We start from the raw sequence: 17,748 nt of genomic DNA, 5'->3' as shown, positions 1-17,748 counted from the left end.
TATAAATTTATATTTCACTAATTTTTCTTCCTCATACCATAATTTACTATTTTTTTCGTAGAAATACCTTAAAACGCCTTTTCCTTTAGGTAGACTATAATAAAAAAAAAAAATTATTTTCACTAATCCCTAGTTGCCAATCTGATGGCATTACCAAGCAAAATAGACAGAAGAAAAAGAAAAGACATTGCGTATGAAAAGCCTTGATACCAAATATTTCCTGATTCGCCTGATTCGCTATAATCACTTTTCATTTCCTCGAATTTTCGGGCCATAAAAGATAACATTTCTTCATTGTTTTAAGAGGACTCTGAATTAAAAATTGGTGAAAAAACAGCATATATGTAGCTTTTACCAACATCAAAATTATAATGACCCTTATTATGAGCAACATTCGATCTTCGACTATAGTCGAAAATGCTGATCGAACGAATTTTCATTTGGTATTATGGTGCTCATTCGTTGAAAAATAGGACTATTGTGAATTTCGATCGCACGACGCATTTACAATAGATAATTTTTTCTCAGGTGATACAGCAAAACAAAATAAAGGAAAAAACCGATTGTATTGAAATTCGCTTGTATTGTATTGAAATTCGCTGAAATTTGCTAACAACATTTTTAAAAGTTAAAAAAAGTATTTTTTGTGAAAATGAGTACAACGGAGTTGTGGTTCGACGATTTATCAGACGATAAAAGATTAGCGGAACTAGCTAGAAGTAGAAAACAGTTGAGGGGCGCATCCAACCCCTTAGAAATGGCTTCCACTGAGTACGTTTAGAATTTTCAAAATGTGTTGACGTACTTAATATGACATAAATTTCCTTACAGATTTTTAAAGAACTTTAGATCATCTAAAGAGGCGTTTATGGACCTACTGTCCAGTACAGAAAACCACTTGCAGCAGTGCACCCGAGCCAAATCTTCCAAATATTTTAAAGCTAGTCACAGTTCTGCGATTTTATGCTCAGGGATCGTACCAATTGAGTATTGGTAATGAAGGTATGCTAGGACTTGCTCAACCCACTGTGTCTGTTGTGCTATCGGAAAAAATAGATGTCCTGGAAAATTATATTTGCCAAAGCTGGATACAATTTAGTAGTACAGAGGCTGATCTGCAACAAAGAAAAGCACATTTTTATAGCAAATACAGCATAAGAAATGAAGTTCTTAGAATGTTATAGAAAAATCTAAAAAGTATTAAATAGAAACCTTTACGCCACAGTTTCTGTTTTATTTTTGTTATAAATTTTCTTTATTCAATTATTCGTCATTAGAAAAAAATATGTACATATTTCATACCTGCCATACCTGCCAAGGGAAAATAAAAATGTATTTCTATAAACATCACAAAAAAAACCATTATTAACCTTAATCCATTTTGCTGCCGTTCTAACTGGTGGTCCCAAGCAATTCAGCTCCGTTGTAAATTCCTCCCATTTTTTGCTGCTTGAACTTTGGTGCAAATCCCTTTTGCGAATTGTGGATTCTCTTTCATTAATGCAACTAGCCTTTCTAATTGCTGTTTGGTACTCACGATTTTCGACCTGCATAAAATTAACAACATTAGTATATATTTATTATTTGGTTAATCTAAAACCATAAATAATCGCAAACAACTTACATTTTAACAAGTTTACCAACAATACGTAACGCAATCGAAAGCAAAATTGCATTCGACTCTAAATTCGGTATTCAACGAAAATTTCGACAGGGCTGCACCGCTCATAATACCAAATTGACATTCGATTTTCGATCTTCGACAACCAACGAATATCGAAGATCGAATATAACTCATAATAGGGACCAATGTTACAACTTCACTGAGCACAAAAGAACTGAAAAAATGCGCGAATAACAAAGCGTGTCAATAAAACAAACGGTAATTTTTTCGACTTCTTCGCCTGCAATGTAGAAAGCATTAGTACAGTTAACATAGATTTCAAAATAAACATTGCAGTCGTTGCCGTGCGCTTATATTTATTGTCTATCGTACTTGGGAAAAAAGAAAGTGGATTGTCATAAAACAGGCGATAGGTAATGCAGCGAGCGATAGGCCCCTAGCACGCATTTTGCTAGGATGCTGTAGCGGCGACTGTCCCCATCATACTCGTATGCTAAATTGTAAATTTAAAAAGGCTATCGCTACGGCGCATACTGCATGGTGAAAATAAATCAGAAGGTGTGGTCAACATCAGATTGTGTTAGTGAATAAGAAAAAATCCACGCAGCCATAAGACAAACACTGCATTCTAGAAAGAAGGTTTTAGGGTAAACAGCTGACGATCGCTGGCACATGCGTACTCCTTCTATAACAATGCCAATTTATTTAGTTACCTATCAAAAAGGGGGGGGGGGGGGGGGGAATCTTTTGATCCCGAGGCAGCCTTAAGAGACAATCAATACCTGGGTAATTATAACTCGTTGTCCGGCCACCTCAGTTGATTTCCCAATTAATACTCATTTTAAAATAAAATTTCAGATGTATTTAGAAACAAATCCTAACACACGTTCAGTATTTTTCATGCCATTTTTGTTCCTTGCAAAAGTTTTTTTAAATTTTGTTCACACATTGATTGCTTATGCAACACCGTCACGGAAGCATCGTTTCAATAGCTGCGTGCTTGCGTTGGCAGTTGGTTGCTTGCTACTGTCAACCGCCAGCGCAATTAGAATTGATAGCCATTTGCCAACATTTGGAGTAGAAATTTCGTGCGGCACTCTCCCTACATTTACTGCATCGCTGTAACATTTTGTGCTTTCTTTTGTTAAAATTTAGACCAACAATGTGTCTACTAGATTTATTTACATACATTTGTACATATTTCACACATAATCAAAACCCTCAAATATATCGAGATTATGCGCCTGCACTAGCTCGTAAAGTTCCCTTATTTGGTGTGACAACTCCCGATCAACTTCCTCACCGCCGCGCTTCATTGTATTCTCTCGTACTTCTTCTTCTGTCATCTCCTGCGCCATGTAATCTTCCGATGTGAAGTCCTCTGGTTCCACCAGTTCCATAAGGAAATATGAGGTGATGCTAATGGTGTACGGTAAGTATCGCCAGTATTCCCTCAACAGGCAATCGCGGCTACAAAATAAAAATTAATTTTACAAAGTTTATCTACATACATTCATTCCGCTACTCCTTGCATACCTCAAAAACTCAGGCAGTTGTGCCGCCTGAGTGTGCTTCTTAAACGCAGTTGTTAATTGATCATAATACGTGTCGAATATTTCATCAAAGCATTTTTCACGTACATACGTATAAGTAGACAAAGATAAGAATGTGGCAAAGTCCAGCATCGGCGAGCAAACCCGCATCGTTTGCATATCGAACATCAGCGAATCTATCGGTTCCTCAGTGCCCTGAAAATATGTCGAATATCATATAAATTTATTTCACGTATTGTACAATTCTTCTGATTACTAACTTTAGAGTCCGCATATTTAAAAGCTATGTTGTTGCGCAGATAGTCGCCATGGCACAGTGTCACTAGTGGTTCTACCGGTGTCATCATCTTACGGCCAAATCCTAGAAAATTTCCGATGAGTTTGTGATAACGGTCCAAGAATTTGTCGTCGATTTGTGGCTGATATTTTCTTGTTACATTTATACTGCGCTCTGCGCCGTATTTGACTTTTAACCCCCATATAGGATGCAAGTCCACCACTTCATAACGTGACTCTTTAAGACCCTTAGTTAAGCGATCGAACTCATCGCGGTGTTTGTGCCGCCAAGCAAAGCCGGTGCCATGAAATATGCCCAGATTACGTACTGTGGGAAAAATGTCAAATTATTTTACGCATATAACAGTGGCCATAATGTAACATTTTGCCATTCTAGGTGCACTAGATTCGATTTCAGTCGCAGTTTAAGAGATATCGGTACGCAAGCATTTATTGTGCAGGCGTAGGTTAAGTTTTATGACGAGTAAAATTCAACAGCAGCTACTGTATGCTCCTGCCCGCCTTTTTTCCAGTTTTAAAGCACTTTTTTTTAATTTAACTCGAGAGCTATACAAGTTATTAGCGTAATTATTGCTCTTAGTGAAAAGAGATTGGATGAAATTGAAAAGAAATTTTTGTTGTTTTTCTTGGCAGGTTTACATTTACATAATACATTTACTATTCAACAATAGTGTTATATATACTAATTTTACTTCTGGTTTCATCAAATATTATATATACAATTTGGTTGCACTGTAATATCGATTAACCGAAATCAATCCTCAAAAAAAGCAATAGGGATGCAATTAAATGTTTAGACTCTGACTTTGGAGGCGATTATATTTCTTTTAGAAATCTGATTTTATATCTGTATCTATTAATTTAAATCATTTGAATTTTGTAACTGATGCGAGTTGTCAAATTTATTTTTTCATGCATTGCAATAAAAGCTGTTCTTGATATCCGTTATCTTGCCGCTGATATTAGTTTTCGCCTTATGTCTCCTTTTGGTTTTTTTTTTTAATTTTATTAAAAGATAATTGCATTCGAAGTATTTTGCTTTCCCTAGGTCGGTAAAATCTTATATCTGTGCAATTGCATTCCTACCTGCCGCAAGCGCGTGAGGCAACGAAAGATTCGTTTTCTTGTTAGCTACACGCCAGTTCCTAGTGCCGAAGTCTTCCAGCGAAACAATTGCAGAACTCTTCTGCAGCTCGCCAAAATAAAATCGCGGAATATTCAAGGACTGCTGTGCAAACTTCTCGATGGCGGGCAAAATTAAGTTGTAGGTTAAAATTTCATTGTTGAAGAGCGCTGCGAATTGCACGACATCGAATATTTCTTGCGGCACATTTGGAGTTTTCTGTAATTTGGAAACAATTTAGGTGAAATATTGCGTATAAATACATTTTCTACAATTACACTAATTTTTTAAGAAATAAATAATCTTTATATACATACTAGGTTGTTTAATAAGTTTTGCGGTTGGATATGAGAGTGCGTTGCTACTAGTCTATTTTTTATTTAGAAAATGGCAACTAAAAGCAGAAATTGTTTTTCATTCGCTTTCAAAATTTGAATGTTGTTAGGTGTTTTGTAAGTGTTAAATATGTATAAGTCTTTAATTAGTATTTAATTTAAGCACGAGTAAAGTAACTAATTTGTCCACATATATATGGTAATAATCTCTGGGTGCATTTTCGCCCTCTTTCGGTGCATATGATATAAAATGAATGCGCTTATCACGCACTATAGCTGAACCTTGGCTTACATATTTTTCGATCACACAAAACCCAAAACATTTCTCATCTGGAAACCCTCTTTTGTATATATATATTTATATATATAATTGGCGCGTACACCCTTTTTGGGCGTTTGGCCGAGCTCCTCCTCCTGGAGGGACCTACAGTTTCAAGCCGACTCCGAACGGCAGATATTTTTATGAGGAGCTTTTTCATGGCAGAAATACACTCGGAGGTTTGCCATTGCCTGCCGAGGGGCGACCGCTATTAGAAAAATATTTTTATTAATTTTGGTGTTTTCACCAAGATTCGAACCTACGTTCTCTCTGTGAATTCCGAATGGTAGTCAAGCACCAACCCATTCGGCTACGGCGGCCGTCCGTCCCTCTTTTATATACCCAAGCAAAAAACAAAACATATCTAAATAAATATCTACAGTTCAACGACCTGAAAATCAAGTATAAAGGCATTTAAATAGATTCATTTCAATTGCTATTCCCTACATTATCTTCAAACAAAAAAAAAAAAAGCAGCGCAGACCTAACCGCTGCACAGTGGTATATGTCATAGATTTAGCTGGAATTAACTTAAGAACTATCCAATTGATGAGATTTTCAACTAAAAATTTGTATTTGAGTTGTTTGCACAGCGGCTGATCATGAAATTAATTTTACATAAAGTCATAGTCTATCTTCGGGGGTCTAAAATCCTTAGGCTTGGTTATTAATTTTTCGTGTTTGCGTTTCATTACCAAATTTAAAGCATAATAGTGTAGCCACTCCAAACCATCTGCATTTTTCTCAAGCTACTGAATAAAAAAAGTTTTTTCATTGATATATAAAGCTAGGCGTCAATACTGTTATTTATTTGAGAAAATTATAGTTTTTCTTTTAAATAGGGTTACATCGCGGTTACTCCATTTTTAGTCGGACATTTAAGAATCTTCGCAAAATTGGCATGTATCTATTTTTATAAGTTGCAGTGCCCCTTGATAGTGACTATATTAAAGGCTTTGATAGTGATAGTAATGTGTTCATCGGGCTCTGTGCCATTTGTGCGATTTTCTCTAACATTTCTGAAGAATTGGCTTCTTTAGGCAACGCAACTATTAGCAGTGCAAAATTTTATATAAAATTTACCCATAAATTAAAACTTTGTGGTTCTCAAAACAATGGTAAATCTACTAATAAGCTCTTCACTTACACCCGATAGTACACCGGGTACTCATGTTGCTTTTATGTTTACAGCAATTAACACGTAAATTTCTATACAACTTCGAAAGCTTAAATCTTCTTCGCTATAAAGCCGTTTCGAAATCTTAAATCGGGCAAAAAAGAGCGAAGCTATAAATTTTTTAAAGCAGCAAATACCGCAAAACTGTTGTTTTCTAACTACAAGTAAAGGTAGAAAATTTCAAGCCTTGGTTTGTATTGTACTCCACCTTATCTACAATGTTTATTGCGTCATCCTAAAGTAAAACTTTTTTTATATTCTGTGACACCGTTCCATTGGTAACTACAAAAATCAAAAGTTTCTTTGTTGAAGTATCATATATTCATCCCGAGAATCAAATATCAGTTAGTATCCCCTAATAGTAGCATTCAAATCTAGATAATATTAATATCATCGGCCTTAACAACCGCGCTGTTAGTTCAGCTTTTTCCAAACTGGCTAAAGAGGCAAAGCGAATGGGTCTAGTGGTAAACGATGTCAAAACGAAGTTGGCGCAATCTCGTATCGGCACCTAAGTCACTGTTGACAGTTATGATTTCGAGGTTGTAAAACACTTTGTTTATTTAGGAACCAGCATTAACACGGATAACAATGTCAGCCTGGAAATCAGGTGGGGAGGACTTAACTTCACTTGGTGTGTTCAACTGGCGCCGGTTAGCACGAGAAAGAAACGACTGGCGAGATTTGTTAAATTCGGCCAAAATCGCGTAAGCGGTTATCGCGCCAATTAAGAAGAAGAATAATTAATTATTTAAAATTTTTCGGGCTCCAGGTATAAATCTATACTATAAAGGTGAATATCTGTACGGTGTCCACGCATCACTACGAAACGACAACACCAAATGACGTAAAAATTTTTATACATTCATATTTTCACCCAATGAAGGTTATAGGCATGTTTTTATGATGGAACTCCCTTCTCACAGCCCTTAGGCCGCGCCATCACTCTCATTCGTCACTAATAATCGAATGTTTGCTTAAATTTAATCTAAAACATCTTAGTTTTTACCAATGCCCACTATTTATAGCACACTCAAGACTTCATAATCCGCATAAGCTGTTCAACGCAAAACGACTCTTACGCGAGCGGGGCCGCAGGTTAAGGCTAGTACATATTAATGTTTGAGTTTCGGGGTTGGCGAAGAAGAAAACGAAAGTTCTATTTTGCTACACATATCCACCGATTGTCACTGTATGTGTATTTTTTTTTTAGTTAATAATATTTTAAATTAGTGCTTTATCGTTCTTATGTCTGATAACCGAGATTAGAGTGCTACTATTGTACTTTATTACATCAGACACATATCTAAAAAAAAAAGATGCAAAGCAAACCACAAGTCGCTGGCTCATCATAATAAACACATAAAATCGAGACGCATCTACACTAAGTGATAGCAGTAAATAGCGGACTTTTTATTTCTTGCGATTTGTTGGTTTCAATGACAAAGTGTTTTGTTGGTTTTTTTGTTGTTGTTTTGCTTTTAAGCTTGTATTTCGATTGAAATTTTGACACACAAATTAACAAGTTGGAAAAGCGAGAAAAACAGCAAAAATGCACTTGCAAATTTGGGTTGAATAAAACGAATCGTCCAACTGCTGGATACACAAATAAAAGGAAGCAAAACGCGCATTTGATTCGGTACTCCTCTGCTCGCTATGTTTGTGCTCTGCTCGCTTGAAGCCGATTTGCCGCTAACGAGTATGGTTATATATGGTCCACCATTATCTAAGTATTCGCAGAAAAAAACTTTCTAATAGTTATTGCTCGCCACATCTACTTGTGTGTGTATTGAAGTGAAAATTCAGTGTTCTCACCGCTATAGAGAGTTACTTGATTCAAATGCACAAAGAAAAATTATACCCATATTGTAAAAAGAAATTGCATTTACTCGTACATACGAGTACATACACACATATGCATTTCTAAAAGAATACTCACTTGCACTTGAAAGTAATGCATATAGTTTATAAATATATTTGAGAAATTTGCTTTATATAATCTTAATCAAGTAAGCATGTTTATGGAGTGCAACTTAAAATGATTTATAAATAATGATTTTCAAAAATTTATAACACAAAAAATGACTAGTGAAATATGTGTACATATTAAATAACTAGTATTTGTATAAAAATTTAGCCAAGTCACCTTGGAAATTCTACTTTGAGATATAGTTTCAGCTTTTAGATTGAATAACATTTTCGAGTGTTTTTCTATTGCTATATGCGATATGTGAGCTTGAATAGGGTGTACCATGAAGAGCGTCTATTTTGAATAAAATTTTCATTCACAGTTTGTCACAATACTAACCTGATTTCTTTAAAGGCATCGAACTTATTCTGAGATTATTTCTCAAAACGTTTGTCAGATGAGCCATAAGCCAAAACACATGACGAAGACGATTCAAAATCAAAAGTCTGTTGATAATTTTTATTGATTGTCGTGATGTGATCTATTCCAATTTCCTACTGCCAAAACAAAACAGTAAGTAGAGAGTACTAATACTCGTGAAATATTTGAAGAAATACTTTCATCGCAAGAGGCTAGAATTGTGGCGGAGGGACCCGTGGTTTCTTTATGATAACATTGCACCGGCTTACACTATTCCATTTTGTATGGATGTAAACGACGTGAATACTGTTTCACAAGCTCTGTATTCGCTTGACATGCCCACTTGTCCCCAATCCCTATTACTCAAGTACAATAACTATTTCGCGGCAAACGATTGATACCATACAGGATGATTTGGAGAAGCAGCTGAATATCATTTTTAAATCACCCTATGAAAGGTGCTTTTCACTTTGTAAATTCATGGTAAAATTTGATATTTAAAAAAATTGTATTAATCTCAGGTATTTCACAAAAAGAAAATCGTATTCATATAAGTTATTCGCAATCCTCCCTTAGCTTTAATAAATGCCGGCATTGACAATTTGATCTCCTGCGTCACATCATTCATCTGCAGCATGTGAATCATGGGGATAGGTAAAGTCTGTTGCCTCTAATCCATAGGCTCATACTTTTCTCATATAAATGTCGGTAACCAACGACATTTCTTGTCTCTCAGGCACTATTTTGTCTCTGCCGTTCACATCTTTCGACATGAGAGACGTTAAATTCTAACTCAACTTTAAATTTTTCAATTATAGTCATTGCATAAGGTTTTGATTGGTTCAGTGGTGAAATTTTTGATTAATTTTTTTTCTCAAAAATAGCTTTTTGATGCGGTGCCAGAAAGTTACGTCAGCATTCTGAAGTTTTCGGCGAATTATTGCGGTATTAGTTTTGATGCAATTGTCTTCTGGCAACTCTCTCCTAGCGTCCCTATCATCGTTTATTCTATTTTGAAAACATATTTGTTCCAGACAGCGATGCTACCCAGAGCTGATATTACTAAAAGCCGGCTCCTCTCCTCACTTATCCGGTGAGTGAGTCTCATAAAAATTCTTCTATGCCAAATATTTAAATATTTAACAGATTGTTTAAATTTGGAAATTCTCATAAATTTACTTTCTTTATTCTTGGCATACACCCTTCACATCCCCGTTCATGAATATCAAATAATAGAAAAAGTTTTTTTCTAATAGCAGTTGCCCCTTGGCGGGCAATGGCAAACTTCTGAGTGTATTTCTGCGATGAAAAAGCTTCTCATAAAAACCATTTGCCGATCGGAGTCGGCTTAAAACTGTACGCCCCTTCATTTGTGAAACAACATGAAACCACAAATAAGAGGATGAGCTCGGCCAAACACCTTACAGAAGTTTACGCGCCAATTATTTTATGTTTATGTTTTTTATACACATTTTCGAGTATTTCGGGACCAATGCTAGAATATCGATCAAAATGAATAATTTAATTATATTCAATTCTTCAGTTGCCAGTTTAAAAAAAAAAAATGTTTAAAACCAAAGTAATAAACTCATTTGTCTACCACCTATTTTTTATTAGAAAAATGTCCATGAATCTACCCTTTTAAACTTCAGTCAATTAATTGTAATTGTTAAAGAAAAAATGGTGAATATGCAGTGAATCATTGGGTTTTTTTATTATCACTAAAAAATAGTCGTTACATGCATGTAACATTCTTATATAAGCTAATTTATAACAAGAATCTCTTATACTGTAATCACTAAAGGCGTAAACTAACCTAAGTTACGCAAAAACTTAAAGATGTTTACTCAAGCTGTCAAATCAGCTTACAAATACAGCCAAATGCCAAATAAATAGGGGCAGACAATTATTTCATATGCTTTTCTTCTCATTTTCGTTGAGCTCAATAAAAAATCCTAATAAAGAGTAGCCCCTACTTCCTGTAGCTTGATCCCCACTCTAAACCTGGTCTTCTGCACTCCTTCAACCAAGTAAAGTTTCAAACGATCACCCTTTACATTAAAGATTATTAACAACTGGACAGGTATGAATTTTTATACTGACCACTGTACGTATCTGATGACGTAAACTTTATTTGTTTTATGCACATTCACTCTAATGGTTTCATTCTACAGATTAGGAATTTCAATTTACATATAAGCACATATGTATGTATGTATGCACCTGTGTTCTTACCTTGACAATAATTGTGGTAGTTTTAGGCCCACTATCGCCTTCCTCCAAAGTGATAACCGCACGATAACAAGTGGTTAACATGAAGGCCTCTTCACTGCCAATAAATCGTACCTGCACATCGTTTAATTTGACGGGGTCATTTATATTACCGCTAAGCGAGTTATCTTCTCTAAAATGCTTATTTTTTATTATCTCTGGAAATAATGTACTCTTAATCCACTCAATTTCGACTTCAGATTTTGATTTCTCCATTTTTGTTTAAAATTTTTTAATTCAAGTTTTTCCGTTTCAGTTGAGATATCTTTCTCGCATTTCTAACAACCGCTTTCAACTGAACTGGTTGGGGCAAATGCTAAGCATTTATGCGAAATAAATTTTAATCAAAACATCAACAAATTATCTCAAAGAGAATGTAACTAACTATGTGTAATGACTATGAGAGCACTTGAATGAAAAGGAGAGAAAATTTAGTATATTTACATAAGCGATCATTTGATAAAAGTCCGCAATAAGCATACGAGTATAACTGAGAGTTCTTATTATTGTTGTTTGTTCTCTCTTACTCATTAGCTTGCACTTGTCGTTGAAATCGTTGAATAATATCAAATTGTACGGTAGTATATGAAAATATAAACACAGTTTAAAAGAGAAAAACGCCTGTTAAGGTTCTTTTGATATGTCTCATTTTTAAATTATAATGGAAAATATATATATTTTGTTGTTGCGCTGGAATAGTAATATATAAATGTTATGATGCCAGACTGTTCCCACTTAATTATGAAATACCCTAATGTCTCTTCTTTTCATGTTTAACAAGTTCATTAACATATTTTTGTTCTTTGATGTTGATCTACAGTAAGTACAAAGCTAAAAATTATACAAAAATTTGTGAACACATACATTTGCAGCGAACTTCGGCACGCCGAGCAGGCAAGGCGTAGAGGCGAACGCCGAGAAAGTGCGTAAATTAGCAAACCTATGCATAGGGGAACTGACGATGCCACATTTTAAACTAACTTTTCTATGTTATGGACAGGGACATGGTGGGTGGAAGAGTACAGACCCTACAGGAATAGCTCTCTGCTGAAATGATTTAAAACAGTTAACTGCAACTTCTGTCGTATTGCATCAGTGTAGTAACTGACGTTGGGCCTTGTACTCAAACCGCCTACCAACGAAATACTTACGGTAGTACCGAGAGGGTCGGTATTTTGACGGTAGGAGGTTTAATGCGGGTTACCGACGAGGTTTCGGCGCCTTGGCTGCTTCCTCCTTGTAAAAAGGACAAAGTTTTGTTTATTATCTTTATTGACCTCACACAATTGTAAAATTCCGCAAGAACATAGTAGCGTCTTTTGGAAGGCACCACCTTCTATATTCTCTATATTATGGCGTCTACTGTGTATTTGTATTCTAATGTGTAAATGGATCAAAAATGGTCGCTTGTACAAATTTATGAACATTTAACAATGAATATTATATATTCGATATTTTTGCGTAAAATTTGTGCACAAATGGTTTAGAACTGATTTAATCGACACTACCGACGGAATCGGTGAAACCAAAATTGCACTTAATTATGGTATCAGCACCATAAATACCATTCGCAATTTCAGCGGCCTGGCTTGCATACTGTAAAATGTACCGCATTTTCCCTTTCTTCACTTCCATTGTTAACTCTCTGAAACGAACAAAAAACAGCAAACGAATTTTTTTAGTGTGAAATGTCGCCTTGACAACGAGTATAAACTTTAAATTGTTTGATCGATACTTTACGGGATACCGAGCACTACAGCCATATACCGAGAAAATAATGGGTTTCTTTTTCACCAAGCTAATATTAAACCATACTTTGATTGATCAAATTTTGTAATATTGGATTAATTAAATTTTGATTGATTTATTTTTAAAAAAATTAACTGTCGATGTGTTGAAAATTCACAAAGTCATTTTTGGCAAATTGTTTCACACGTGCACCAAGTTTTAATACCTCCTCGCCGCCTAATACCTATGGGCCGCCCACTTCATTCTTCATTCGATTCTTCTTCTGAATCACTTCTGTATGCAGGTCGATCATATGGCTTTGTTCTTCAAATTGAACTTCCATTTGGTTGCCTTTAGCGCAGAAAATTATCGAAATATCGAAATCGTTCACCAAATCGAGTATTTCCTGAAATTTAGCACAGATTGCCAGTGGCATATAATCTTTGGGATCGAAATCGGTATGACTCATAAATTTTCGAAAATCCTGCTTTATGGGAGAAGTTTTGAATTGCTGTTGTTTCCATCCGCAGGTGTTTTGATGGAATACACAGCTTTAAAGAACATTAACAGCTTTTGACAGCCCTGGGGCTTTGTTTGCAGTGTGAATTTTAAGTGGCTACAAGAGTAAATTTCTATAAAAAAATAAAACTTTGGATTATACCTTGATCAGGCTGTTGACTTACTGCCGTTATGTTCGAAAACAAACAAAAAAATTGTATCTTAGCTAACTTAAGGGGACAGATACCCGAAAAATTAATATAATATAAATTTTTTTTTTTTTCATAAAATGTTAATATAATCCTTTAAGAATATCTCAAAAAAATTTTAGAACGTAAATTTAAGTATTTCTTATATTATACCTCGTCAACCGTGATGACTCTATTCTTTGCGTTCGAGCGCTGGGAGAGGTATAGTTATGTTGCCGACTTTAGACGCGTTTTTCTTAAAACTATATTTTTCGAATTGGTGTACACGATAACTCGAAAAGGTATTGACCGATCTCCCTAAAATTTTTTATGATATTACTTTCTATGCGAATTTAAAGTTTTCGAAAATTTTTCGAAAAAATAATTTTTTCGAAGTAAAAATAGTAGGAAAACTCGCCCAAAAATTCATTTTCTTTAAGCATTTTATTCCGCGAATTTTTTTCCCCAGTTTTGTATAATTCATATAGAAATTATGACATTAATAAACAAAAAAAATTTTGGTTTTTTGTATTCAGGTCACTGACGCCGATGCTACAATGCCCGCCGATTGAGAAGCCCCGCTGCGACCTTCCTGAGAGAATTGAGTGTACATCCGCCATTTTAAATGATTAAAATAAAAAAAAAGATTTTTATATAATTTTAATGTAGAAATAAACTCTATGCCAATTTTGAAAAAAAAATATTGACTTCTTCATCACTACATATTATAAAACAAAGTCGCTTTTTCTGTCCCTATGTCCCCGTATACGCTTAAATCTTTAAAACTACGCAACGGATTTTGATGCGGTTTTTTTTTAAAGATAGATTGATTGAAGAGGAAGGTTTATATCTATATAATGTGAAGAAATATATAAAGGGGGCGTGGCAATCGGTCAAAATGTGGCAAAAAAACATAAATTTTTTGTTTTCACGGCCATAAATCATAAACGCATCAACCAATTAAAATGAAACTTTCTTAGAGTTTAACTTTGAAATATTTACTTTCGTTCTGCATAAAAAAAAAAATTGATATATTTGTTATTTAACCAAAATTGTTTAAACAAAAGCAGCTCTTTTTCCAAAAAAAGCTGTTTGTGTGTTTGTTCGCTGTCAACCGAATGAAGCAACAGGCGGTAAGCGATAATCTCACCACACCTCATTAATGTTGAATTACATCGTATGGTGACGTATGTATGTATGTATTTACGAATCGCTCGCATTATTTCATTTCGGACGTATGTACATATGTATCTATGTATGTACTGAATTCCATGTAATTATTTGCACATACAATTTTACAGCGAAATAAAACGCTATTTTCACGTTCTATATTAGTAAATCGCACATACAGTATGCAAAGTTCGTATTAGTACACCCTCTTACAAATAAAAATACCACGTACATATATTTTCAAATTTACTTTAAAGCAATTGATTTCAATCGTAGTGCGGTATTGTATAATTCATAAAAAAATAGAATAATAACAAAAACTCCGAAACATTTGCATAGAATTGAAAAAAGTAGCTTTAGTAGCAGTGTAGCTATTTCTACTGCAGGCAAAATTCGTATTAGTACACTTAGTATGCGTTGAATTTGTAAACAATTTGTTGGTATTTACCTTTATTTTCGAAACGATTCAATGTTTAACCTTGGGCAGTTGCGTTTTAGTAGCCATTTGTTCAAGTTCGCGGAGTTAGTTTGCAATGTCGCCAAAGTTAAACGAAACTAGGAGATTAATAATAAATATGAACAAAAACGGAAAGTCTTTACGCGAAATTGCGAGAACATTGCAGAAAAGTGTGTCTACAATACAAAACTTAGTCAAAATTTTTAGAGACAGTGGAAGGATTGACAAAAAGCTTCGAAATGTGAACAGGGCAAAGCTTGGGCAGAGGCACAAGACTTATTTGAAACGCCTTATGAGAAAAGACCCCACCGTCAGTGGAGTTTCACTAGCTGCAGAACTAGAAAAATACTTTTCTATCAAAGTTACACCTCAAACAGTGCGCAATTATGTAAAAAAATTGGGATTTAGAAGCAGAACTGCGGTTAGAAAACCGTATGTAAGCTCAGTCAAAGAAGAAAGCGTGTTATATTCGCCAGGCAATATTTAAACAAAAATATGCGGTTTTGGAAAAGGGTAATTTTTTCAGACGAGTGTAAATTTAATATAAAAATGTCCGATGGACGCATAAAAATTTGGAGAGAGTGTAATACTGGCCTTCAAAAACGAAATCTGCAGCCTTCTTTCAAGCACGGTGGTGGTTCTCTGATGGTATGGGGATGTTTCGGGGCAAACGGAGTAGGAAAGTTGCATTTTATTGATGGAATTATGACTGCGAGGCAATATTTGATATTTTAAAAAAGAATCTACGCAAAGGTGCCAAAAAATTGGGTTGCAAAAAAAAATGTATATTCCAACAAGATAACGACCCTAAGCACACGGCGTTGGATACAAGGTTATGGATGCTTTATAATTGTATATTAATCCCATAGAAAATGTATGGTCGATTTTCAAAAAGCAGCTGGAACATCATCAAATAAGGAACCGAGAACATTTAAAAAAAGTCCTCAAATCAGAGTGGAAGAAGATTTCTCCAAATCTCACAAAAAAATTGGTGGAATCTATGCCGAAGAGATTGTCTGCTGTTCTAAGGCAACGAGGGTATCCTACAAAATATTAATTTTCTGAACTATTTTTTATTTACTCTTTAAATCATTAAAAATACATGTGTACTAATACGAATTTTGCTTCTGTGAAAAGTGTTCATTTTTTTCTTTCTTATTTTTTTTTTGCATTTCAATACACTTTGTGAGCGGTTTTTTTATTTGGCCTTATTTTAGTTAATTATCTATAAAATAAAACGATTTCAAGCATTTGTTTTAAAATTAATTTGAAAATATACGTGGTTTTTTTATTTATTAGGGGGTGTACTAATACGAATTTTGTTTGCATACTGTAATTAAAATACAGTTTTTGAATAGTTTTTATTGATTCGGAGCGCGTTTAGCTTGCTATCGATTCCATACAATAACATTTTTTGTCATTTACTTTTTACGACAACTAATAGCTTATTTTCGAAGCGATTTCAACAAATAGGTACAACATTAATCCTTATCCAATTAAATACCTTAAATACATTGTTGTTTTCATATAGATCTATGTATATGGCTCTTTACAGCATATAATTAAAAACAATATTTTTCAAGATATTACATCAGTAGTTAGTAATTGAGATCTACCGGAAAAATTGCGTTAGCTGTTGCGTCATCCGGCATTGCCGCTAGGCCTTTGGAAGGAGGCCGAACCGCACACTCTACATTCAAGCTCCCGCTGAAAATCGCAACCGATGATGATATCAGCGTCTGTAGTGTTTCTAGACAGAGCAATACAGGAAAATTGATGCGTGACTGCTCATTAATAGTCTGGGACGAAGCTATCATGTCAAACAAGACGTCTGTGGAAGCATTGGATAGGACAATGCCCGATTTGAGCAACAAAAATTCACCTATGGGTGGATGTACAATTCTGTTCTCAGGAGATTTCCGTCAAATCCTACCAGTTGTGACTCGAGGAACACGTGCTGACGAAATAAATGCTTCGCTAAAAAGATCCCACCTTTGGTCGCATGTCAATAAATTAGATCTTAAAACTAATATGAGGGTTTCGTCATCTTCACGTGAGAACAGGCTATTTCCAGAGATGCTGCTAAAAGTTGGTAATGGAGAATTAACACAAAGTGAGGGAAGGATTAACCTAGAAAACCTTTGTGTTTTGATAGACAACATCCAAGAGTTAGTCAACAATGTCTATCCTGACATTGATAACATAAGTTATAAGACAATATCTTGGTTTAAAGAAAGAGCTATTCTGTCACCAACTATCGAACAAGTAGATGAAGTAAATAACTTGATTATTTCAAAGATTGATGCGCCGACGAAAATATACTACTCGGTCGATACTGTTCTCGATTTGGAAGAAGCTGTTCAATTTCCTACAGAATTTCTAAATTCTTTGAACCCGTCTGGACTCCCTCCTCACAAAATGGAGCTGAAAATAGGTTGTCCTGTTATTTTATTAAGAAACCTAAGTCCACCTAAACTTTGCAATGGCACGCGTTTGCTGGTAAAATCACTGAAAACTTTCATAATAGAGTGCACAATACTCACAGGATGTGGTACCGGAGAAGATGTATTGATTCCCCGAATCCCTCTGATACCATCGGATCTACCACTCCAATTTAAACGCTTACAATTTCCGGTAAAGACATCTTTTGCAATGACCATTAATAAATCTCAGGGTCAA

The 17,748-nt window shown here is 34.9% G+C and overlaps 1 protein-coding gene across 1 annotated transcript; it reads right to left on the bottom strand.

Moving 5' to 3' along the window:
• Positions 1-2,759: 2,759 nt before the first annotated feature.
• On the bottom strand, positions 2,760-11,344 carry LOC128867457 (uncharacterized). Its single transcript, XM_054108661.1, has 5 exons — positions 10,993-11,344; positions 4,561-4,816; positions 3,438-3,781; positions 3,161-3,372; positions 2,760-3,094 (listed from the first exon to the last, which is right to left on the bottom strand). The coding sequence occupies exons 1-5, from the start codon at positions 11,242-11,244 to the stop codon at positions 2,827-2,829; spliced, it is 1,332 nt and encodes a 443-aa protein (XP_053964636.1). The 5' UTR covers positions 11,245-11,344; the 3' UTR covers positions 2,760-2,826.
• Between the last annotated feature and the right edge of the window lie 6,404 nt (positions 11,345-17,748).

Source organism: Anastrepha ludens, chromosome 6, assembly GCF_028408465.1.
Source record: "Anastrepha ludens isolate Willacy chromosome 6, idAnaLude1.1, whole genome shotgun sequence".
In the NCBI taxonomy this organism is placed as follows: domain Eukaryota; kingdom Metazoa; phylum Arthropoda; class Insecta; order Diptera; family Tephritidae; genus Anastrepha; species Anastrepha ludens.
This window is presented reverse-complemented; position numbering and strand designations above follow the sequence as displayed.

Bases quoted from the DNA above. Each gene is read 5' to 3' on its own strand.
- LOC128867457 (XM_054108661.1), bottom strand. From the start codon at position 11,244: ATGGAGAAATCAAAATCTGAAGTCGAAATTGAGTGGATTAAGAGTACA. The intron at 3,373-3,437 runs GTTAGTAATCAG...ACATATTTTCAG, and splicing joins TTAAATATGCGGACTCTAAA to GGCACTGAGGAACCGATAGA. The intron at 3,095-3,160 runs GTATGCAAGGAG...TTTATTTTGTAG, and splicing joins CAACTGCCTGAGTTTTTGAG to CCGCGATTGCCTGTTGAGGG.